General features: G+C 40.8%; 1 protein-coding gene across 1 annotated transcript in view; it reads right to left on the bottom strand.

Annotated features, from left to right (window-relative positions):
- LOC124544676 (protein argonaute-2-like) overlaps positions 1-26,137 on the bottom strand; it is a 314,130-nt gene that overhangs the window by 250,755 nt on the left and 37,238 nt on the right. The window contains exon 5 of the mRNA XM_047123299.1: positions 3,062-3,176. Coding sequence (XP_046979255.1) covers positions 3,062-3,176 — 115 coding nt within the window. The remainder of the gene's footprint in view (positions 1-3,061; positions 3,177-26,137) is intronic.

Raw genomic sequence — 26,137 nt, 5'->3', positions numbered from 1 at the left:
CGAGACAACAGCAAATGCGGAAGAATATACATATCATGTCATGTTTATATTCAGATATTATTCTTACGCTGAATAGTGATACAGTGAAAAATGAAGCACAGCAACTGACTAGATTTTTAAATCTAAGATGACTCTAATTTCTGTGCAGAATGTAATGTACTACAGAGGCATCTGCAAAGATTTTCAAACGGAGAAAAATTTTCACTAAACTCTCGTTCAGAACATCTTCTATCATACGCAGTCTATTATTTGGTTCTTGTTGATCATTATCAAAGAAAGCAGCAGTGTAACAACAAATAGCAGTCTCTTGCCATTGTTTCGCATATGGGACAATTCCTTTTTTTTTTTTTTTTTTTTTTTTTTTTTTTTTTTTTTTTTAAAAAAAAAAAAAAAGCTGCGGTAGCGCGCACGGAAACAAGCCATGCTGCGAGCGGCGACATGTCGTAAACACTCATTATCAGAATGCGACAAACAATGCATGACACAGTACAATAATGCATTTTCAGCTTAGAGTGATGTAAACACCTATAACAAAGAGGCAGGAAGCACGTGAAAAAGGAAGGGTACTGCTATAAATATGGACGGATCATCTGACACATAGCAATGGCTACTTGGTAAAGCTTAACTGTTAATCTTACGACTCAAACGAACCTGCTGTAGCTGTATCTTCATCCATTCGACCTCAATTGTGGCTCATGTTACAATAGACCAACTTTGTTTCAATTTGGAGGGGCGGTCTAAATCTTTTCTCTCCCCTTGAATTTCGAGTCTCAAATTTCAGGTGCAGCTTAGATTCGGGAAATTTTTTTTCCCTTGATTTCGAGTCTCATTTTTCAGGTGCGGCTTAGATTCGAGTAAATATGGTAACAATCCCCCAAGCAGACCTTGAACTGCCTTCTCTCACCTCTTCCTCCGCCTGACCTGCGTCTCCATGGAGGTATTCTCTCCTGCCCCCCCCCCCCCCCACCCCCTTTCCCTCTCTCTCTCTCTCTCTCTCTCTCTCTCTCTCTCTCTCTCTCTCTCTCTCTCTCTCTCGCTCCATCTCTCCCTTTATCTCTCCCCACTGTCCACCTTTTCCCCATCTGTTTCCCTCCCTCTTATATGCTAAAGCCACTCAGAACACCATTTCAACCTGTTGTGCAGTTGTCGAGCCATCTGCCTTTCCCACTCCTTTCTCGCACATTCTAACTACCCTCTCCTTGCCTCATGCGTCATTATCCACATCTTCCCCCCATCTATCAGCCCACGCATGTGTTCCCTAAACAATCAGTGCTGCTGTGGCCATTTGGATGTGTGTGCACTTGTTTGTGTGACTGTGTATGCTTTCTGCCAGGAGAAGATGGAAAAACTGGTAGAAGCCGACCTCGGGGAAGTTTGGATTCCGTAGAGATGTTGGAACACGTGAGGCAATACTGACCCTACGACTTATCTTAGAAGAAAGATTAAGGAAAGGTAAACCTACGTCTCTAGTATTTGTAGACTTAGAGAAAGCTTTTGACAATGTTGACTGGAATACTCTCTTTCAAATTCTAAAGGTGGCAGGGGTAAAATACAGGGAGCGAAAGGCTATTTACAATTTGTACAGAAACCAGATGGCAGTTATAAGAGTCGAGGGGCATGAAAGAGAAGCAGTGGTTGGGAAGGGAGTGAGACAGGGTTGTAGCCTCTCTCCGATGTTATTCAATCTGTATATTGAGCAAGCAGTAAATGAAACTAAAGAAAAATTTGGAGCAGGTATTAAAATCCAGGGAGAAGAAATAAAAACTTTGAGTTTCGCCGATGACATTGTAATTCTGTCAGAGACAGCAAAGGACTTGGAAGAGCAGTTGAACGGAATGAACAGTGTCTTGAAAGGAGGATATAAGATGAACATCAACAAAAGTAAAACGAGGATAATGGAATGTAGTCGAATTAAGTCGGGTGATGCTGAGGGAATTAGATTAGGAAATGAGACGCTTAAAGTAGTAAAGGAGTTTTGCTATTTGGGGAGCAAAATAACTGATGATGGTCGAAGTAGAGAGGATATAAAATGTAGACTGGCAATGGCAAGGAAAGCGTTTCTGAAGAAGAGAAATTTGTTAACATCGAGTATAGATTTAAGTGTCAGGAAGTCGTTTCTGAAAGCATTTGTATGGTGTGTATGGAAGTGAAACATGGACAATAAATAGTCTGGACAAGAAGAGAATAGAAGCTTTCGAAATGTGGTGCTACAGAAGAATGTTGAAGATTAGGTGGGTAGATCACGTAACTAATGAGGAGGTGTTGAATAGGTTTGGGGAGAAGAGTAGTTTGTGGCACAACTTGACTAGAAGAAGGGATCGATTGGTAGGACATGTCCTGAGGCATCAAGGGATCACAAATTTAGCATTGGAGGGCAGCGTGGAGGGTAAAAATCGTTGAGGGAGACCAAGAGATGAATACACTAAACAGATTCAAAAGGATGTAGGTTGCAGTAGGTACTGGGAGATGAAGGAGCTTGCACAGGATAGATTAGCATGAAGAGCTGCATCAAACCAGTCTCAGGACTGAAGACCACAACAACAACAACAACAACAAGAGTCATGGCTTGAAACCTAGTTAATACTGTGTTCTGTTATGTGCATCTAAGTGCACACTTCAGTCTGCTAAAGATGAGTAGCTGCTTTTCCTTTATTTCATATACTGTTCCATCCAAGAATTTCCATCATTGTTATACATGTGTATCTTGAATTATCTCTAATTTTCAGTTATCCATAGTGTCTAAGGTTCGCGGTAACCCAAATAATTGGGAGCTTACTGCATTTTACACTATATGTAGAAAGTGGTTTCATCTTCCCTGCACACATTAAGAACAAATAATAAATACAAGAATTCTACAAAAACAATTATTCTATACTAAGCAGAGACATAACATCAATGTCTCCAACACTATACACCATTTCTTTATTATTCCATTTCCACATATTAGTTACAACTATCTTCTGTCATTAGATTTTGATTAGCTGTAAAATATTTACTTCTGTAATAGAATGAAATATAAAAAGAGAACAGTAAAGTATCAGCAAACATAAAGAGCACTTACTTCTTCACCTCGTCCGAGACGTGGCAAATAGCTCGAGGCGATCATGTTCTTTCTGCCATCAAATGCAGGATGTCTAGTGGGAAAATAAGCCTGTTGTAATGCTAGAATGGCAGACCTGTAAAGCCCAGTACATTTTTCTTTCTTTATTCACCCTGTCATGTACTTAATATCTACATTACTTGAAAAACAGACAAATTAAAATAGATTGTTTGTTCATTCATTCATTCGGAGAACATGTTCCATAAATCATATGATGAAGGAGAGTCTTCAGCAAGTCACACTTCAGCAAGTTGTACTTTAACTGACAGAACTAGTAACTACACACATACTGTGTGACGTATTCTAATAGCAAATTATGACTACTTGTATCTAGATTAGATTAGATGTACTTTTTATTCCAATTGATCCACAGTGAGGAGATACTCCAGGATGCAGAACACATCAAAAAAGTATGAATATACAGTAAATATTTACCACTGTAACACGAGAAGTCATATCGGCATATTAGTTGTGTAGGCTGAGTGAAATGTTTGAACCAATTGTGCAGGACTAGCACAAAATGGCTTTGCGTCTTTCACTGGTTGGTATTGTGCAGGGTCAACACTGCCTGTCATTCAGCACCTCACTTCCACTGACAGGAGTGTATACCATGTGTGCAGTTCTTTGTGAACCTGTGACGTCAGTGTCCAATAGCCATTGAAAAGTTTCAATTGCTTTGTAATCATCTGCACAGGTGCAGTGCAAACCATACCAGGTACAGAGACACAGGATGTATCATATAAACGAGGGTTTAATCATGCACCTAATGATACATAGATATCATCTGAGTGTTTTATAAAAAAGAAGTTATAGAGACAAATAGATTTATTTATAATGTATGCGCTTTACAATTTATAACTTTTATTGTAATCACATAATGAAAGAAACTGAGCTTTCAAATTGTTGCTTTTGAATAGATGCGTCAATGGTGACAACCTTATGATCCACAAGTCTAATAATTAAGATGAGAAAATCAATTTAATTGGAAATTAATTAAATTCAGCATGACTTATGTACAAAGGCAGACACACTGACAGCATGACAATACATGTTGATAGGATAGTGGACACCAGTAACTAACTACACACACTATTTAGGTTGTCAGATTACTATTTTTTATTAATCATTTTTATTGTTTAATGTTAAATTTACCAAGTTTTTGCCCACAGTTTGAATTTCATCATGGATAAATAAATTCTGATTAAAGCAATGAAAATAGGAGATTAAATGTGACGAAAATAATATACAATTTGAAACTGCAAACCAAATAACAAAGATGGCGAGAACATAACCATATTTTGTGGACTATAGGACGCTGCGGACTATAAGATGCACCTTAACTTTCAAGCAGCTTTTTTAAAAAATAACATTTTTACCATTTTTATTATTAGATTGCAAATCTAGACTAAAAAAAATTCTTAGTTTATAAAACTGAAATGACTTTTAAAATCCCTGAAAACCATCATCTGAGCTTTCTTCTTCTTCTTCTACTCTTGCCCTCTTCATATATAAAGATGGTCTTCACTGCCATCAAGAGCATTACTTATGCCACACTTCTTGAAATATTTAACAATAATGGCTTCTCTCACTCTAAACCATTACTGTTTTATCCACGGATACACTTATTTGTAGGTCGTATTAAAATTCCCTTCAACGTGAATTTTTGTTGGGTTGCAACCATCATCTACTTGCTCCATTCCTCTCTCATATGCACTTCAGAAGGTTTATTTATCAAGACATCAGTTGTGAAGTATGTTCTCCCAGAATAACAGCAAGCTTTGTATTTCCCAGTCTCAATTTCCACTTCACAGCATTTTTCAAATTACTACTAAACTGATCTAGCATAAGAAGAGAACTTTTCTTTAATAAAGCACCTTTCCTTCTCTCACACGTTCTGTTAATCCATAATTTCATACCAGCCTCATACACTCAAGCCTTGTTACATACATGAACAACAACACCTGGTGTGTTTCAGAAGGTTTTGGCTTTGTTTTGTGCTTGAAAATGATCATTGGATTAAGTTTAATATTGCCAGCACAACATGAAAGAACAACAGTGTAGTACATTTTTTCATGTCAACTTGTTATTACAGTTACAGTTTTAGCACTTTCATGGCAACTGTTCTGTTACTTGGCACATCAAATTCCAGAAGAGTTTCATCCATATTCACTATTTGCCTTAGTTCCACACTGATTTCTTTTGATGCTGAACAATAAAGCAATAGAAAGGTAACATTTTCTATTCATACTCTTGTAGCATTTTTTAGATATTTTGGTTTTGCTTCACATGCTACATCCATGATGCTTCATAAACCTGTAGCAGAACCAACTATACCCTTGAAGTCTGTTAAGTTTCACTGTAAAGCACGTATTTGAATAATTTTTGTATTAATTCCATTGCCATTTTGATGGTGTCCTTGAATCCATTTCAATATGTCATCTCCTAGTTTTTGCCATTCTGCATTCAGTCCTCTATTTGTACATTTAATCTTCCTCCTCTTTCAGTTTTTCCTTACTAATCTACCAATTGAGAACGGTTTTTTTTCTGTTGGTGGAGGTCCAAAATGCTGCTCAGCAGCTCTGTTTCCATGTTCTTCTGCATAAGCTATTACTTTCAATTTATAGCCCGCATCAAATGCATACCTTTTAGTTTTTTCCATTAAGAAAATAGCAATTAACATAATATTGTACTGTCAGAGATAACACAAATCACTTTCAATTCAAGTTCACTGGCACTGTAGACTGCAATGATGCATTATAGCCTAGACAGTGTTCTGGGTTTACGATGGTGGGGCGGGAGAGAGACAGTGTTAGCAAGCTTGTGAATCCCCGCAACTCGTGTTAGCTGCATCAGTGCACTGCTGCTGCCAGTTGAATCTGCTGTTGCCAGATAGAGAGAAGTTTCTTGTGGCATCGAACATATGGCCATTTTTAAGACTGGTGGAAATTTTTACATTAATTTCGAGTGTAAGACGCACATGAATTTTGGAGGCAATTTTTTGAAGGAAAAAAATGTATCTTCTACTCCACAAAATATGGTAAACAATTTTTGCTGCTGAAAGCTGAAATTGTGAGCAATTAAACTCTAATTTAGGGGCCAACTATGGTACTTAGAAATTATTATAATGCATGTTTCCGAAGTAGAATGTTAGCTTGCAGCTAATGGTGTGATCAGAATTTCAATTAAATGTATGTGTAAAAAGCTGTTAACTTATACTGATGATCACATAGGGGACCTGTGTGAGATCACTGGATGCACTTTTCATGGGTGGTTGGTTGGTTGGTTTAAAGGGGGGGGGGGGGGGGGAGGAGGAGATGACGGAGATGACCAAACTGCGAGGTCATCGGTCCCTTGTTCCCAGTAAAATAATTACACAAGGGAAAGAAGAAAAGAAAGGAGATGTACAGCACACTAACAGGAGAAAGGAAGAACAACAGAAGGACAGCCAACAATACTATGGATGAAACAGGAAAAGAAAATCATAGAAAGAACCAAGAAACAGGTAGAAGGGGTAAAAACAAGAGAGCAGATGACCGTGGCTGGCCAACTGTAAGAATAAAAAGGAAAAGCCAGCCACTCTGTGACACATTAAAACATCCACCCTGAAAGCATTAGAGTGGAGAACACAAAGGGGCGAAGGATATGCACTAAAACTTATATAGAATGATAAAACCCACCATCACAAATAAAACATAAAACTAAATTAGCCAATGACGCATTGTCAGCTAAAATTAATGGCAAAGAGTCCAGTAACTGAGATGTCTATCATAGGGCAGCCATAGAAGGACAGCTCACCAAATATGGGCCACTGTCAGCCGGGCGCCGCACTGACACTGAGGTGGGTCATCACGGCACAGGAGGCAGCCGTGCGTCACCCGAGTGTGGCCAATGCCGAGCCGGCAGAGAACCACGGAGCCCCTGCGAGAGGCCCACGTGCAGGAAAGCCACACATTTGTAGTCTCCTTAATGGTACGCAGTTTGTTGTGCGTGCTGAGGTTATGCCACTCCATCTCCCAAAGCTGCATAAGCTTGCGGCATAGTACTGAACGCAGGTCAGTTGCAGAGGAGCCGATCTCCAAAAGCAGTTTCCGCATAGCCTGTTTGGCCAACCCGTCGGCAAGTTCGCTGCCTGGGATTTTGACGTGACCTGGGGTCCAGACGAACACCACTGAATGACCGGACTGTTCCAGGGCATAGATGGACTCCTGGATGGCCGCTACCAAAGGATTATGAGGGTAGCCCTGGTCGAGAGCTTGCAGGCTGCTCAAGAAGTCAGTACACAGAAGAAACGAATCCCCAGGGCATGAATAGATGTGCTCAAGAGCACGAGATATAGCCACCAGCTCAGCAGTGAAAACACTGCAGCCATCGGGCAAGGAATCCTGTTCAATATGTCTTCCATGGACATACACAAAGTCGACATGAGCATCAGCCATTACTCCGTTGTCATAAACCACTTCGTGGCCTCGGTACATGTCAAGAATCCAGAGGAAGTGGCAGTGGAGAGCTGTGGGATAACTGAGTTCTTAGGCCCATGTGAAGGTCCAGGCGAAGCCACAGCCTAGGTATACACCGTGGAGGTGTACGTGAATGGACCTAAAGTATAGGTGGTAAAGGCAAGGACTCCAGTTCAGAAAGAAGGGATTGGACGTGAACTGCAGATGGAAGCCATGACCTGGGCCGCCGATGCGGGAGATGAACTGGTGGGAAAATGAGACGGTGTGTAACAACAACGACTCTGTACTACTGTACATATGAGTAATTCTTTTCATCTGATTTTACGATAAACTTGTGTAATTGATGTTCTGATTTCATTTCTTTTTGTTTCATGCCATTATGTTAAGAAAACTGTAAATAAGTTTCAATGTGAATATTAACGTTTATGTCAAATGTCAAGTAATACTGCAATAGAATTGAAATGTAACAAATGTTGAGACTGTTGTAAGATGTTTAAAATTGTAACTGTGCGTCTGGTCCATACGTAGGTAATGTGTTAGGATATGTATAACGCCAAACCTCAGGTAAATACACAGTTTGTCAGGGAGCAGTAAAAGGTGGATGGCAGGCGAGCGTGGGAAAATGCACGCGCGCACTGCATGGCACAACGGGCACAGTAGTAGTTGGAGTTTGGCACTGGTTTGAGCAACACCTTCTGGAGCGAGGAGGCTCTCCTAGAAGACATAGCTCCATTGAGCCTCGGGTATGCCGTTCCACTGCCCACACAGCATGGCAAAATTCCATAGGTGCCTCGCCATCTTGCCGCCCGCCAACTGCCACATCGATACTAGCAGGTTGAAACTTTTAGTACTGTATTCGTATGGATCAGAGAGTGAACTGTGTGTTTGGTGCAATAATAACCTAAATTTTACCAGAACTTTTCCATCATTTAATTATCATCACAACTAACCCAGACAGGGTCCTTTCCAAACGCTGTGCAATCCGAGTGTCCCAAAGCAAAAATTAAAAATTGTGTTAATAATAATTATTTGCAGAACTAGCTATATTACAATGGTGTTTAAAGAAATGTTTTGTTTATGAACCAGTAAATGAATAGCGAAGGTCTAACAAAGTTAAAAGATAACTTTAGTATTGATATAGTAATGAAGTTTATTATTTCGAGACAGATTTAAAGCCATTTAAATGAGCAGTAAAATAGACGAAAAGAATAGTAACATATATTGGAAATCTTGAATGAATAATAAATTCAGTAATCATTTTTTTTAAATACAGCAATCATAACAGTTTCAGGGTCCCCCTCTCATTCATTTAAATTCTGAAGTGTTTTAAATTGGTTTGACCAGCAAAAGTTAAAGTCAATAAAAAGTCAAAATTTATCAGTGTTTTATCTTTATCAAAATTGACACTTTGTGTGTGGCATGAAAGTACAATTTCTAGGGTAACCTATGCCCAATTTTAATCAGATTAATAGACAGTATAAAGTTTTGTAGTAAACATTATAGTGTAGTGTTATGTATTCATGACTTTCCGTATCAGTACAGAACGTGAAACTATCAGTTCAATAGATTTTCTGGTTCTAAAATTCTACTATATTATGCAGTGTTACAACTTGTTGTTTTGCATGAATATATACCAACTGGTACAGGGAAGAAGCTCAGTTAACGCCTAATTAGGCTGGCGACTGTATTATTGTCACATTGGTAGCATCTTCTGGTTTGCTTTTGGTCCATCCTGACGTGTGATTGCATTTCGAACTTACTTGACAGATCATTGTTATTACAGAGTGGATGTAAGTCTGATTTTCCACCATTCAGGTATACGCAGTCAATATCTATGCGAATATCCTTTCTCGTAAGGTAAATCCTGCTCACTTACCATAGCACAGGCTTTAACGAGTACTGTGTCAGGGATTACAGGTGATTCGGATGCACAGGGGAACAATGAACATGTGCAACGTAACTGGCCAGCAGTCATGCGTGCCTAACCTGCAATGGAGGGACTCCAGCCACCACCAGGACACTGGTCACCAGACTCATTCTAAAAGCTCCTGTCACTAGGCGAATGCCACAGTGGTGCACTGAGTCGAGTAAACGCAACGCTGAGGGTGCTACCGAACCATAAACCAGACTCCCATAGTCAAGGTGGGATTCACCAAGGGCTCTGTAGAGCTGCAGCAGCATAGAGCGATCTGCACCCCGGTTGGTGCTGCTCAGGCAGCAGAGGGCATTCAAATGCTGCCAGCACTTCCACTTAAGCTGACGAAGGTGAGGAAGCCGAGTCAATCGGGCGTCAAAAACCAGTCGTAAGAATCGATATGTCTCCAATACAATGAGTGGATCATCATTAAGGTAAAATTCTGATTCTGGATAAATGGTACAACACCAACAGAAGTGCATAACACATGACTTTGTGGTGGAAAACGAAACCGTGGGATAGAGCTCATGACTACACCTTGTGGATGGCTCCCTGTAGACGCTGCTCAGCAACACCAGTACTGGAGGAGCAGTACGAAATGCAGAAGTCGTCGGCATACAGAGAAGGTGAGACCGAATGCCCTACAGCTGCTGCTAGACCGATAATAGCAACTAAAAATAGAGAGACACTCAATACGGAGCCCTGCGGAACGCCATTCTCCTGAAAATGGGGGGAACTATGCGACGCAAGTATGGAGCGACAGGAAGTTTTGGATAAAAACTGGGAGCTGGCCCCTGAGACCCCACTCATACAGTGTGGCAAGGATATGATGTCGCCAGGTTGTGTCGTACGCTTTTCACTAACCAAAAATATGGCAACCGGATGTTGACATCTGGAAACGGCTGTTTGGATGGCAGACTCACGATTATCAGTGGTAGAGTGAACCTGGCGGAAGCCGCCCTGACATGGAGCCAGCAAGCCATGTGACTCGAGGACCCAACCCAGAACACACCATACGTTCCAGCAGCTTACAAACAATGTTGGTGAGGCTGATGGGCCGATAGCTATCCACATCAAGCAGTTTTTATCGGGTTTGTTCACCATAATGATGGTGCTCTCCCACCACTGCAATGGAAAGACATCATCACACCAGATACGGTTGAACATGACAAGGAGATGCCGCTTGTAGTCAGATGAGAGATGTTTAATCATCTGACTGTGGATCCAATGTGGCCCATGAGCTATGTCGGGGCAATGTGCAAGGGCACTGAGGAGCTCCCACTGTAAATGGGGTGTTATAGGATTCACTGCAGCGTGTAGTGAATGAGAGGACTTTCCCTTCCAGCCTCCGTTTGAGAGTGCGAAAGACTGGGGGTTAATTCTACAACATAGAGGCTCGAGCATAGTGCTCAGCAAAGTGCTGGGCAATCGCGTTTGCATCAGTAGATAACATGCCATTTATGTTAACACATAGGGGAACAACTGCTGGGGTCTGGTACCAGAAACACGTTGTACCTTTGCCCAGACTTGGGAAGGTGATGTATGGCACCCAATGATCGACACATATCTCTCCCAACACTCCTGCTTCCGTCGTTTGGTGAGTTGGCGAATGCAAGCACGGAGCCATTTAAAGGTTATGAGGTGCTCCATGGAAGATATACATTGCAGACAGTTATTTCCTGCACCATCCTTGTTCTGACAGTCACAGCTTCAAGAGGGGTTTTAAGGGGCACAGTGTCACTACAGACTGAGTTTAGGACATAAACGCAAGCTCCACCTGACACTCGATTATAGTCGCTAAGGTTCCTGTAATATCCCTTACAGCCGCATAGGACAGGGGTCCGCATTGCCGGGAACCAGGTTTCCTGGAGGGCAATGCAGATAGCAGGTTTAGAGCTTAACAGTTGCTGTAGCTCAGCCAGGTGGTGGAAAAAACCGCTGCAATTCCACTGGAGGATGACATCATCGTGAGACTGGGAAGGCATGGAACATTCAATGAGGCAGTTTTCGCCTCAGGGTCACCTGCTGCCACTCACATTTTGCCTGAGCAGTCTACATCCATTGTGTCTGAGGGCCCAGTGAGATCTAGATCTTCAGCAGACACCAGAACCTCCACCTCATCCGCAGATGCAGAGCTTGCATGTAGCGATGGTGTGGGTGCCAACGCAATTGCCTTGGTCTTGGGGACCTTCTTTCTGAATTTCTCTTGCTGCTCCTTGGGCTTCCCTTTCTGGGAGGACTTCACTGATTCAGTCTCCAGGAATGACAATGGGCATGAAGCCCTACGACCAGCTGCTGTTGGGCTCTTCAGCCACTGGCTGGTGTCATCTTTCCCACTAGCAGAAACCTGGGAAAGGAGTGACCCAAGGGACCCCTTCCTACGGAGAGGTGCCGAAGAAGACTTACACTTCTCCTGGCCAGAAGTGCTGACTGATACCCTCAATGGTTGGCGGGGGTGTTGCTCCTGAAGTAGGTGGTGTGGAAGCAACAGGGAGGGAAGTGCCCCCCACCATCAAGGGGGCAGGTGTAGACATCTGGTCCTGAGAGGCGACAGGAATGCGAGGAACTGATGGGGTGACAACTGTTCTCGTAGCGGTAGCCACCGGGAGTAGGCGCTCAAATTTCCTTTTAGTCTCAATGTAGGTCAGTCGGTCCAGGTTCTTATATTCCATGATTTTCCTCTCTTTCTGTAAAATCCTGTAGTCTGGCGAGCAAGGTGAATGATGCTCTCTGCAGTTGACACAGATGGGAGGTGGGGCACATGGAGTATTGGGATGTGATAGACATCCACAATCTCGACATGTAATGCTGGAAGTACAGCAGGAAGACATTTGGCTGAACTTCCAGCACTTAAAGCACCGCATCAGGGGAGGGATATATGGCTTGACATCACAACAGTAGACCATCACCTTGATCTTGTCGGGCAATTTGTACCCTCGAAGGCCAAGATGAAGGCACTGGTGGCAACCTGATTATCCCTCGGACCCTGATGGATGTGCTGGACAAAACGAACACCTCGCCGCTCTAAACTGGCATGCAGTTCGTCGTCAAGACTGCAAAAGAAGGTGGCTATGGAATATAATATCCTGGACCATATTTAAGCTCTTATGGGGCATGATGGTAACAGAAACATCCCCCAAATTGTCACAAGCGAGTAATGCATGTGACTGGGCAGAGGATGCTGTTTTTATCAAGACTGACACAAAACGCATTTTGGACAAGCCCTCCACCTCCCCAAACGTGTCCTCCAAATGTTGCACAAAAAACTGAGGCTTCATGGACATGAAAGATTCCCCATCAACTCTCGTACATACAAGATACCACGGCAAATAAGTTTCACTGCCATCCTTAGCCTAGGGTTCCACTCATGGTGTGGCCAGGGAGGGGAATGATTTGGGGTCATATTTCTTAGCATTGAAGTTAGACTTTGCCTGTTTAGAGACTGCTGGCAGCGGACCAGCAGCAAGAGATGATGTACTACACTTCATCATATGTCATCCACCCTGATGCCACCCACCCCGACTGGGGGCCCTCCCCACAGGTGCCACCCAGCCTCAGCAAGGGCAACTTGGCAGGATGGCCATTGCTGTGAGTCCCGATGCCCCACAGAGATGGGCATCTATTCCATGCCATACGCGTGGAGATAACGTCTCAGTCATCAGCAGAGTGATCCCTGTGTTGTCAGGGGGCTACAAGCAACAGGGTACATGGCGGCCCCACCACACCAAATTGGCTACCATGCTGGATATGAGGTGCTAAGAAGTCCACGGTCACCGTCAATGCAGAAAGCGACACTGCATAGTGAAAGGAGGAAAACGCACCCAGGAAGGTGTCCTCGCCCAAGAGATGTAGAACGAGTGGGACTGAAGTGCGATGACGAGAAAGTAGGCTTAAGATCTCAATGCACGATGAATACGATGCACCATATAAGGCGCCGTTACCCAATTGGCTCACTCTTCGGGAAAACTTAGATTGAGGTCAAACCCGACAGGGGACCATCACATAAAGGTTGAAACATATGAAACTCCTTTTAGTCGCCTCTTACAACAGGCAGGAATACCTCGGGCCTATTCTAAACCAGACCTGCAGGGGGAGTTCATGAGTGGGAAGTGTTAGGAATTAGAGAGGGGGATAGTTTTTGCAGAGGGTGATCGAAGCTTTAAAATGTCTGAGGCCAGATTCCTGGTTATCTGTTTGTCTGTTCAGTCAGAATTCGGTGCTCAGTATGTCAGTGTTTGGTCTGTCTGATTTTTGAGGTCTGATGGTCAGTATTTGGAGTTAGTTTCTGACACAGTCACAATACTTAAAATTATCCTGGCTCAGTTTGGACTCTGATAATTTTTTTAGTGTGCCACAGCAGTTAGTGGAAATGCTATTTGAATTTCATAGCTAATCAACATACAGGAACATTAACTGTTGTGTCAGTTACGTAGCTGCGAGTGAGGACATTTACTTGTAATTTGTAGATGCGAACACAGACTGGTGTTTTTCCAGCTAGTTTACATTCATTAAATTTATGGCACACTGTTATCCACCACTGGAGGCTCGAGTTTCATGATTTTCTGCTCCACAGTAACTTGAGTTGATGAACAGAGAATAACAATGAGTGTTGACTGGACAATAAATTTGATTCGAGAAAATTTAGATCCCTTGTAGTTGCTTTAGGGATTTAAAATCTGCGCCAGGTGAGCAGAAACATAAACCCAAGCATTTTTTGCCATAATTTGTGTCACAACTGGGAGATTGTCCAGGTAGTAGCTTACTAGGCCACTTGACCTGAAGTTTAGGTTGAATAGATAGCGACGAAATGTTAAGAGTAGTGCCACGAGCATCTTTATTTTTCCTTCGTTCACATATATGCAAATGCATTTCAGCTGCTGCAGCAGCAGAGCCACACCGAGATCTTCACCAGCAAAAGGTAGCAGCTACACCGAGTTCTTCAATAACACATTGAGATCTTTACCAGTGCCATAGCAGTTACATGCCACAGTCTTCAACAGCACGTGGGAAACACGCTCCAAGCCATGAGGGTCACTGGGCTTTCTGGCTCACCACAACATTGGTCACACCGCACCATCAGTCACTGACACAAGTAGCAGCATGGCGGGAGCCAAAAGCAAAGTTAAGTGGAAACAGCAATTGTGTTTGCCTCGTTGTCACAGTCTGTTAGCCATGGCTGAGAAAATTACAAAGTTACCACATGAGGGTGACCCTGAACAGTTAAGAAGTGAAATAAGGAACTGTAGCAGTCAGAGGGAGAATTATGACAAAATTATTTAATTGGATAGATAAAAGATCCACTCACCAAGCAGCAGCAGAACACTGATGTAATTGGCAAGCTTTTGGAGTCAGTGACTCCTTCTTCAGGCAGAAGTGTTGAAGGGACTGGAAGAAGGGTGAAGGAGGACTGGAGTGGTCTAGGAAAGGGGGTAGATTTTGAGAAAGTCACCCAGAACCGCGGGTCAGGGGAGACTTACCGTACAAGATGAGAAGGAACAACTTGCAATTCTGGGTGACTTTTCCAAAAATCTACCCGTTTTCCTAGACTTCTCAGTCCTTTTCCTTCACCCTTCTTCCTTCCCCTTCAACCCTTTTGCCTGAAGAAGGAGCCACTGGCTCCAAAAAGCTTGCCAATTACAAAAGTCTTTTACGAGTGTGTTTTGCCACCATTTGGTGAATAGATTTTTTAACTATCCAGTTAAATAATTTGGATAACAGTAGGGAATTTTAAAGCGCAAAAGCAATTTATTAAGGGGAAGTTGGGAGGGTTAGATGTGATAATTAAATCAAAATAAAGAATTTAAGAATCACATTAAAAGTGATGATGAGACCTCTCAAGGGCTATAGAAGGAGATCAGCAATAAAGTAGATGCTGTACACAAAAATTTGGAGGATCGGAATAGTGCAGTGCAGAAGGATTTGGAGGAGATGATGGATGCTATGCACAGGGGATGTGTGGGGCAGCCAAGAGAAGCCAAAAGTTATACTGTGTCTGAAAATGTAGACATGATGAAACAGGGACTAGAGAATGAAGCAGAAGTTAGGGTGAAAGAAATCACATCTGTTAGGGTTCATTAAGCAATGTGGCTATGAGTCATGGAGGAGCAGTGGTTTCACAGTTTGTGGTGATCCCCAGGATATAAATTTTTGACGGGTGGAGTAATTACCATGTGATCAATTTGATCACCTCACGTACGGATTGTTTCATCGAGGTTACAGCTGATGAAGTGAAAGTTAAATTTGTAAGTTAGCAGTTAGATGGAAGTGTGTAAAAGTGAGTGGATCAGATTGTTGGTGCATTTTGTGATTACGCCACATTTGAGGCACTGCTGCTTAACAAATGTTGGGGTGTGGGGAAGCAGGTGCACCGGCTCAACGCTCTTGTCAACCAGCCATACCAACAACCTTGGCAACTTGTCCAAATTTTGCAAAGCAGAGCTGCAAAAGTTCATGCACTTAGATGAGACACTGGGCATAACAACAGAAATTTCAACTCTAAAGAGGCAGCTGCCAGATTACTTGCAATGGATCTTGTGCACACCCTCACAGAGAGTGCTGGGGGGGGGGGGGGGGGGGGTCCTTTATTTTATAGAGGGTTAGACAAAGCCATGCACTACTGAAGTAGTGGTGCTAAGCACAACTGAAGTAGTGGTGCTAATAGCCAGAGGAATTTCAGGAACAACAAAAATTGGAATGATGTGCAGAATGTTGATAGGAAGCAGTTTCAGCAAGATTTGGCAGCACTACCACTGGTGATCAGGTAATTTTTATCATATTCAGCAGCAGATGGCGATTGCAATTCAAATGTTCATGTGGGATGTGCTGAGGTCATTCCAGAATTATTTTACGCAGCTTGCATGCAGGAAATGGAACCCGTCGCAGCTTAATCTTAAGTTGGGAGTGCGATGAGTGTAGTGTGTTCGGACATATTTTCTACTGACAAGCAACAGATGCCAGCAGATTCTATTACAGATGCAATGAGTGGCATGCCGTGGCCTGATTGATAGAGGAATTATTTTGATATTGCAGACTGTCATGACAGCTTTCAAACGTTTGTCACTGTTAATGATGAATGACTAATTGCTGTCAGAAGTGTAAATTTGGATCGGATCAGTAAGGAAGAGTGTGAATTTGAGCCTAATGACTTTGTTTCACAAGCTAAATGATTAGTTTGTTGGCTCCACAAATGTGGGCAACAGAAAAGTTTAGTGATGCAAGGAAGTTATGTGGTTTGAGTGAGAGTCTGAGAGTGAGGTGTGTTGCATCCCAGAGCCATTTTTAATAACTTTAAGATAACGAGATGGTAGCTTACTCTGTATCCAGCATTAAAATGAAAACAGCCACTGGAGGATATAGTATAGGCAAATAAATAATGAAGTAATATTTGAAGTTAAGATCGATGGAACGATTTTTCTTCAATTTAATCGTTGCACCAAATTTACGTACGAATATTTTGATGAGGATGGATTTTCTACCCAGGTATGGGTTTCAATATTTGTTTCAAGCAAAGGTTCAAGTAAATAAATCTTGTAGTGAACAGAAAGCAATTTAGATTCAAAGGGCCACTTGCAGGAGAGAATACGGCTGCACGTGTTCACACAGTTAAAAGGTCAGAATCAAATTTGGTGTGTTTAATAATTTTGTGTGTGTTCATTTGCATGTAAAAAAGTTATTAAAACTTCAAATTAATGTTGGCGTATGGAGGTGGGCTTCTGTTTAAACTGTGTATTTTACAATGTTTTAATAGATATGATTTAGGGAAATACTAGTGTATGTAGAGCTATTACTGTTGGAGTCTGTTTATTTGCATTGAAACGCATTATTCTTGGCAAGATGAAATTTTCGCAAGTGCGCAGTGTTGTGATCATTGCTCTTTTGTAATGAAGATTCAGATCACAGTCACCTGTGTGGCTGTTATTTTTTTTTTTTTTTTTTTTTTTTTTTTGCACTATGGCTGCTCTAGTGTTTGTTTCCTCTCGCTACTATTTTTCTATTGTATTGGTTTGGTCTACCAAGGGGAATTTGAATAGCTTTATCTTTGGGGAAGTACAAAAAATTGTTTTTCAGGCAGTTGACTGGATTCAATTATTTCTTTATGACGATATTGTCTGGCTGGCAAGGCATCACAACAACACTGCAGTGCTGGTTCCACTACGTATGTTACCATTAAAAGAAGATTCACCCAAAGGATTTCCACAGCAAAGTTGTTCATTATGCTATGTGTCTCAAATGTGTGTGTAGTGTTGTGATTGTTTTGCAAATTTTGAACTAGTGTAGAGTACCACTAATGATAAACTAAAAGACCGAAAAAGACACATCATGCCAAGAATTTTTTTTTTAATTCATTATTATGTTATGTTCTATCTGCTCATTCAGAGTGCAGACACTGAAATGACAATACAATACACTGTCCATCTGATGAAATTTCTTTGCTTACAGAATGTTACTCATGACACATGAACAGACAAACATTTACATTAGTTTGTTTTTTATGTTTTATTACTAAAACTTGTAGGTCAACAAATTTTAAACTGCTACATTTGCAAATTTAATTGTTAGCTTTTAATGCACCACACACGCTATCCATAACCAAGTGCAGAATTTTACTCCCTATTTGCACATGCTTTATTCTTGCTGAATATTTGTGCCCTTCCTCGGGAGGATCATTTTTTGTTGGTGTTACTAAATTTAACTCATCACTGCATGAGATATAAGTTAATTAGAGATAACGTCACACAACAAGTTGTTTCGGCATAGTGCTTCATTTGTATCACACATGCACGGCTCTCATGAGATGACTTTGCGCCTCTCGTTGGTTTACGGGTGTGAGGGGGAGGGGGTGGGGGCGAGGGGGTATACTGCTCACAATTCAGTGCCTCACTTCTGCTGAGTGGAGTACAGACCACTTACCTAATCACATCAAAAGTCTGACAGATAGCCATGTAGCATTTAAAAGGAAATTAAAAGAATTTCTTAATCGCAACTCCTTCTACTCATTAGATGAATTTTAGGATGTAGTAAGTGGGTAACTTCCCCACAGGCCATTGGAAAGTTTCAATTGCTTTGTAATCATCTGCACATAAGCAATGCAAACTATAGTAGGTAAAGAGACGCATCAGGTATTATGTGAAAGAGGGTTGAGTTACACATCTAATGATATAAAGATGTCATCTGAGAGTTTATATAAAAGAAGTTACAGAGACAAATAGGAGTTATTTATGAAGTATGCAATTTCTTATTTAAAATGTAATTCAACACCAAAGAGACTGAGCATTCAAATTATTGTTTTTAATGAGAGGCATCAACCAAGGTAATCATATGACCCACAACTCTGATGAGAGAATCCATTTAATTGGAAATTAATTCAATTCAGGATAATTTACACACGGAGAGAGATACAATGATAGCATGGCAGTATGTGCTGGCAGCAGACACTGGTAACTCCACACACTATTTGCATTGTAAGATTATTATTTTTATTAACCATTTGTATTGTTTAATGTTAAATTTACCAAGTTTTTGCCCATAGTTTGAATTTCATCAAGGATATATAAATTCTGATGATAGCAATGAAAATAGAAGGCAAAATCGGATGACAATGATACGGCATTTGTGAGTGCAAACTAAATAAATATAGATGCCTCAAGCATAAACAATTTTCGCCACTGAAAGCCCAAATTGTGAATAACTAAGCTCTAATGTATGGACAAACTATGATACTTAGCAAAGTTTCTCATGGTCTGTCTGTCTCTTTGGTTGGTATTTGGCAGCTGCTCTGTCGATGTTCGGATGTGTGTAAGAGAGTCTGGCTTTTGAGGTCTTTCGGTCAATATTTAGGCTTAGTTTCTGGCACAGTCACAGAAGAGAATTATTCTGACTCAGTTTGGACTCTGACAGTTCCTTTTTTAGTGTGCCACAGTAATTAGTGGAAATGTTATTTGAATTTCATATCTTATCAATATACAGGATCATTAATTGTCATGTCAGTTAGCTAGCTCTGAATGACAATATTTATTTGTAATTTGTAGGTGTGAACACAGATTGGTGTTTTTAAGCTAGTTTATATTTATTAAATTTATAGTGGATTATTAACCACCACTGGGCCTTGAATCGTATCATTCTATGCTGCACAATAACTTGTGTGTATCATTAGAGAACAATAATGTGTGTTGACTGGACAATAAATCTGTTTTGTTAAAACTTAAATCACTTATAGATGTGTTAGTGATTTAGAACCTGCAACTATGTTGCAGCCTAGCAGTTGCTGGAATTCTGACCAGTTGTCAATAACCTTTCTACAATTTTAATTTTAAATTAAAGTGACACATTTTGGGTAAAAAAAAATCTTCGTCTACATGAACAGAAACAGGGTCCTATATATTGTTTGCTATAATGTGTGACACACAATGAGAAACAAATGTGCTAATGTACCTTCCACAAATCCCAAGTGACATGATTGTAATGGATGTAGAATGAATCAAATTTTTTTTAAACGTATTCTCATTTAAAAGGCAGTAAATACTAAATAGAAAATCACTCTACAACACTTATTTGCAATCATCACATTAGTGCACTCAATCTGTACAGAAGTCAGATTGTACTAATACTGGCATTATTCTGGCAAATTATTGAAAATGTGTTTTCTTGAATAATGGACACCTTCTTGGACCAAAGCAAGTGACTTCAAATGTTTGTGAACATTATTCTTATTTCTAGTATTGATTCCATTAAATCAGCTATTGGTTTCAAAAAGAGATATTTTTAAATTTCATTAAGGTCGAAAAATCACTTTAGACTGGTGACCCATCAACCTCTTTGAGACTTTCACAGTAGAATATTAAGCTCAATCTACATAGTGTAAATGAATATTATTCCTACTTCTAATACTGTGGTTGTTAATTTCCCAGTTAATCCTAAATTCACTCTTCTTATTAATGACATATCTTTACTAAGTAAATATGTGGCACCTATATGTACGAATGCCATGGTCCCTGAAGGTGCTTCTGCAAGATGTTCAGTTACAACTTCGTGAAACATTATTGTGGTATATTCCCACACTATAAATACTTCTTCGAGCTTAGCTGTGTTGCCACAGGAGATTGTACGGTATGCTAGCAGACCTATCTGCAAATCAACACAATGAGAGACTTGAGACAGTTTGTTATCAATCTGGATGCCCATGAACTTTACGTATGGGGTTACGTTTAGTGTATGCCTATTCATTTCTATTAAGGTACTTTTAAGTAATTTTTATGTTTCTGAAATTGTATAATATGAGTCTCTGTAAGACTGAGGGATAAATTTTCTGCTGGAAGCCAATCTCAAGCCTGATCCATAATTCTCCTGGTTATGCCAGGTATGGAAATGTTTGGGCCTTTTACCAATTTATTTGTGTCAGCAGCAGCCCTTACAATTTTTGAAGAGCCTTCATTCTCTCGGGAATCTCATCAATGTAGGTCACGAATAGGAGTGGGCCAAGCACTAAACCTGCATGACTCCAGATTTAATGTGTCCCCTAATATGCATTCATTCTTACTCCTGAAATGTAATTTCTTACTGTAAACTTCTATTTTCTATTGTTAAGATATGATGCCATCCATATATGAGAAATGCCTTTTGTTGCAACTCACTCTCCTACAGCAACAGTTATTGATTAGACACATAAATGTACAAAGCAGTATGAACATAGGTTAATAATTTCAAAACAACATAAAATGATTTTCCCGAGCTGTAATGAAATTTACGAATTTGTACAACTAATTTACTGTACACGCACAATACATGGCAGGCTCATAAAAGACCTTCTTTCCTTTACTCTCTCACTTCAGTAAAAACAGTTCTTCATCATGCACCCCACTGAAAATAACTGACCAAAATCGCACACAGAACCTTGTATAGCACAGTTCCAATCTCCCACCAGTGGTGATACTGTTCCCCTTCCACTCCATCATCTCCTGGTTATCTTTCACGAATTACTTATTTCTAATTTGGTCTCACCTTTTTTTTTTCTAAATACCTCCCCAGTGATTCCAACATCACTCTTTATGAACCTTCTAGAAGACAAAGACTCCACCAAAGTGGTCATGAATCATTGTAACTAAGTAGCTGATGGTCTCCGTCAAATTTCCAACAACTTTACATACAAACCTTACAATCATGACCCCACCCCAGAAGTCCAAAAGGCTCTCCAGCAGCTCCTCGTGGCCTCGACCCGCAAAAAATCCTGACATCTCAATGCAGCTCCCTCCTCACATCAGCAACCACCACACTCCTACCTACTACCTATTCTGCAAACTCCAGAAAAGCCAGCGCCACACTCTCTACTGGTCATCCCATGACAGCTGGGTTCATTGTTACCACAGAATAAACCTCTGCCTTTGCTGACCAACATCTCCAAACTATTTTCCATAACCTCCTGTTCCACGCGTAAGACACTGATCATTTCCTTCACCACCTTTCCACAGTTCCTGTCCCATTACCATTAACATCCTCGGCCACTGTGGAAGCGACATAGTTATACACAAATATCCCCGAGCCTGTGGGCCTATGGCTCTGGAACACTGACTTCCCTGACACTCAATTATTGCACTTTCAAAGGCAAAGTACATAAACAATCCATTCTTCTACCATGGCACAATCCTGTTCCAACTTATTTACAGGTCACCTGGAGGAATCCTTCCTATTAGGTCAACGCCTAAAATCCCTTATGTGGTTCGGATTAACTGATGACATTTTCATGATATGGATTCAGGGTGGAGAAAACCTTGGCTCTTTCCCCATAACCTCAATACCTACTTCTAAATCCACTTACCCTTGTCCTTCTCAACTCAACTAGCCACCTTCCTGGATGCCAATCTTCAGCCATCAGATGGCTCCATAAATATGTCTGTTCATATCAAGTGTACCAACCACCAACAGTACCTCCACTTTGACACTTGTCATCCTTCCCATGTCTAGAAGTCTCTGCCTTACAGCCTCGTCACATGAAAACGCTGCATCTACAGTGGAAAGCTGGAGTTGTCAAAATATACCTATAACATTACAAGCCTTTATTGACAGCCAATATCCTACCCAGCTCATCCAAAACAGACTCTCATGCCATCTGCTCCTCTGACAACCAGTTAGCCTGTTAACCAGCCACTGACCAAAACTCCTCTGATCACTCAATATCACCCTAACCTTGAAAAGCTCAAGCACGTCCTTCACCAGGACTTTAATTACCTCTCATTGTACTCTCAGATGATGGATATCCTAACCAAAATCCTGGTCACATTACCCAAAGTAGTGTTCTGCTAGCCACCCAACCTACAGAATATCCTTGTCCACAATCACTATTCCAATCTTGCTCCCAATCCTACACTCCATAAGTTGTTCCCTTGTGATCAACCCAGGTACAAGACCTCTCCCATACAGCCACCCACCACTGCCCACCACAGTCCAGACACAAGTTGTGACGAAGCAACCTAGGATATTTTTACTTCCCCTCTTGCTTTGCCATCTGCCTCCTTAAATTCATTTTTTCATTTTTTAACTAATTAGCATTAACATAGGTGAGTATAATCTGCATGTTCATAAATGAAAAAGGTTGGCCATTAGTCTTAAAGAACATAACACCAGATCTAATTTTGTGCTTAGTTTTATGTATGTAATTGATGTTCTACTTTATTTTGATTGTTACTAGTTAGTATCTTTCATAATAGGGCGAAATCAATAATTGTTTCGTAACTTCAATTCTATTATTGGCATATAAACAAATATGAATTCTGCAATAATTGTAAACATTTGGAAGATGAAATGCTAGTATTCTTAAAGTATCTATTTGGCTTTAGCCAGAAACATGTTAGCAAAGCCAGCCCTTAACTAATTCCAAAGTAATTAATAGTTTTGTTTGTGTAACTATATTTGTTAATTTCATGATCCAAACAAATAATTCAGTCAAACTCTGGTAGTGGAAGTAACTTTTAAACAGAACCAATTTTTCAATGCATTCAGTCAATTGAATGAAGTAAGTTTTAATTGTAATTTCTGTAAATTTAACTTCGAACGATGTGTAGTTTCAGTACCTATTATTGCGAGGATATATAAGGACCTGGTTTTTGGTCACGAGACAGTCATTCCACGGCTGAGTTTCAGCCAAGGAACCTGTGTTGGTTAGAATGACAACAATGCATCGACTTAACAGTGAAATAAGTGTTACACTAATAGGCTGTGTGTTAAAGCAATGACAATGTCTGTTCCATATGTATCTGATTATTCTGAAAGAACTGTGAATTATGTGGTTATGCATTTACTGCTTGTAGACAGTAAACTATTATAGCAATATGTGGATGTTCACCTGCAAACTATAATAAGGCTTATGGGAAGTCAGAACAATATTGCACTGGCCATGTATGTTGTTGTTGTTGTTGTGGTCTTCAGTCCTGAGACTGGTTTGATGCAGCTCTCCATGCTACTCTATCCTGTGCAAGCTTTTTCATCTCCCAGTACCTACTGCAACCTACATCCTTCTGAATCTGCTTAGTGTATTCATCTCTTGGTCTCCCTCTACGATTTTTACCCTCCACGCTGCCCTCCAATACTAAATTGGTGATCCCTTGATGCCTCAGAACATGTCCTACCAACCGATCCCTTCTTCTGGTCAAGTTGTGCCACAAACTTCTCTTCTCCCCAATCCTATTCAATACTTCCTCATTAGTTATGTGATCTACCCATCTAATCTTCAGCATTCTTCTGTAGCACCACATTTCGAAAGCCTCTATTCTCTTCTTATCCAAACTATTTATCGTCCATGTTTCACTTCCATACATGGCTACACTCCATACGAATACTTTCAGAAATGACTTCCTGACACTTAAATCAATACTGGATGTTAACAAATTTCTCTTCTTCAGAAACGCTTTCCTTGCCATTGCCAGCCTACCTTTTATATCCTCTCTACTTCGACCATCATCAGTTATTTTGCTCCCCAAATAGCAAAACTCCTTCACTACTTTAAGTGCCTCATTCCCTAATCTAATTCCCTCAGCATCACCCGACTTAATTAGACTACATTCCATTATCCTTGTTTTGCTTTTGTTGATGTTCATCTTATATCCTCCTTTCAAGACACTGTCCAGTCCATTCAACTGCTCTTCCAAGTCCTTTGCTGTCTCTGACAGAATTACAATGTCATCGGCGAACCTCAAAGTTTTTATTTCTTCTCCATGGATTTTAATACCTACTCCGAATTTTTCTTTTGTTTCCATTACTGCTTGCTCAATATACAGATTGAACAACATCGGGGAGAGGCTACAACCCTGTCTTACTCCCTTCCCAACCACTGCTTCCCTTTCATGTCCCTCGACTCTTATAACTGCCATCTGGTTTCTGTACAAATTGTAAATAGCCTTTCGCTCCCTGTATTTTACCCCTGCCACCTTTAGAATTTGAAAGAGAGTATTCCAGTCAACATTGTCAAAAGCTTTCTCTAAGTCTACAAATGCTAGAAACGTAGGTTTGCCTTTCCTTAATCTTTCTTCTAAGATAAATCGTAAGGTCAGTATTGCCTCACGTGTTCCAGTGTTTCTACGGAATCCAAACTGATCTTCCCCAAGGTTGGCTTCTACTAGTTTTTCCATTCGTCTGTAAAGAATTCGTGTTAGTATTTTGCAGCTGTGACTTATTAAGCTGATAGTTCGGTAATTTTCACATCTGTCAACACCTGCTTTCTTTGGGATTGGAATTATTATATTCTTCTTGAAGTCTGAGGGTATTTCGCTTGTCTCATACATCTTCCTCACCAGATGGTAGAGTTTTGTCAGGACTGGCTCTCCCACGGCCGTCAGTAGTTCCAATGGAATATTGTCTACTCCGGGGGCTTTGTTTCGACTCAGGTCTTTCAGTGCTCTGTCAAACTCTTCACGCAGTATCATATCTCCCATTTCATCTTCATCTACATCCTCTTCCATTTCCATAATATTGTCCTCAAGTACATCGCCCTTGTATAGACCCTCTATATACTCCTTCCACCTTTCTGCTTTCCCTTCTTTGCTTAGAACTGGGTTTCCATCTGAGCTCTTGATATTCATACAAGTCGTTCTCTTATCTCCAAAGGTCTCTCTAATTTTCCTGTAGGCGGTATCTATCTTACCCCTAGTGAGATAGGCCTCTACATCCTTACATTTGTCCTCTAGCCATCCTTGCTTAGCCATTTTGCACTTTCTGTCGATCTCATTTTTGAGACGTTTGTATTCCTTTTTGCCTGTTTCACTTACTGCATTTTTATATTTTCTCCTTTCATCAATTAAATTCAATATTTCTTCTGTTACCCAAGGATTTCTACCAGCCCTCGTCTTTTTACCTACTTGATCCTCTGCTGCCTTCACTACTTCATCCCTCAAAGCTACCCATTCTTCTTCTACTGTATTTATTTCCCCCATTCCTGTCAATTGCTCCCTTATGCTCTCCCTGAATCTCTGTACAACCTCTGGTTCTTTTAGTTTATCCAGGTCCCATCTCCTTAAATTCCCACCTTTTTGCAGTTTCTTCAGTTTTAATCTACAGGTCATAACCAATAGATTGTGGTCAGAGTCCACATCTGCCCCTGGAAATGTCTTACAATTTAAAACCTGGTTCCTAAATCTCTGTCTTACCATTATATAATCTATCTGATACCTTTTAGTATCT

The sequence above is a fragment of the Schistocerca americana genome, chromosome 8 (assembly GCF_021461395.2).
Source record: "Schistocerca americana isolate TAMUIC-IGC-003095 chromosome 8, iqSchAmer2.1, whole genome shotgun sequence".
Classification (NCBI taxonomy): Eukaryota; Metazoa; Arthropoda; class Insecta; order Orthoptera; family Acrididae; genus Schistocerca; species Schistocerca americana.
This window is presented reverse-complemented; position numbering and strand designations above follow the sequence as displayed.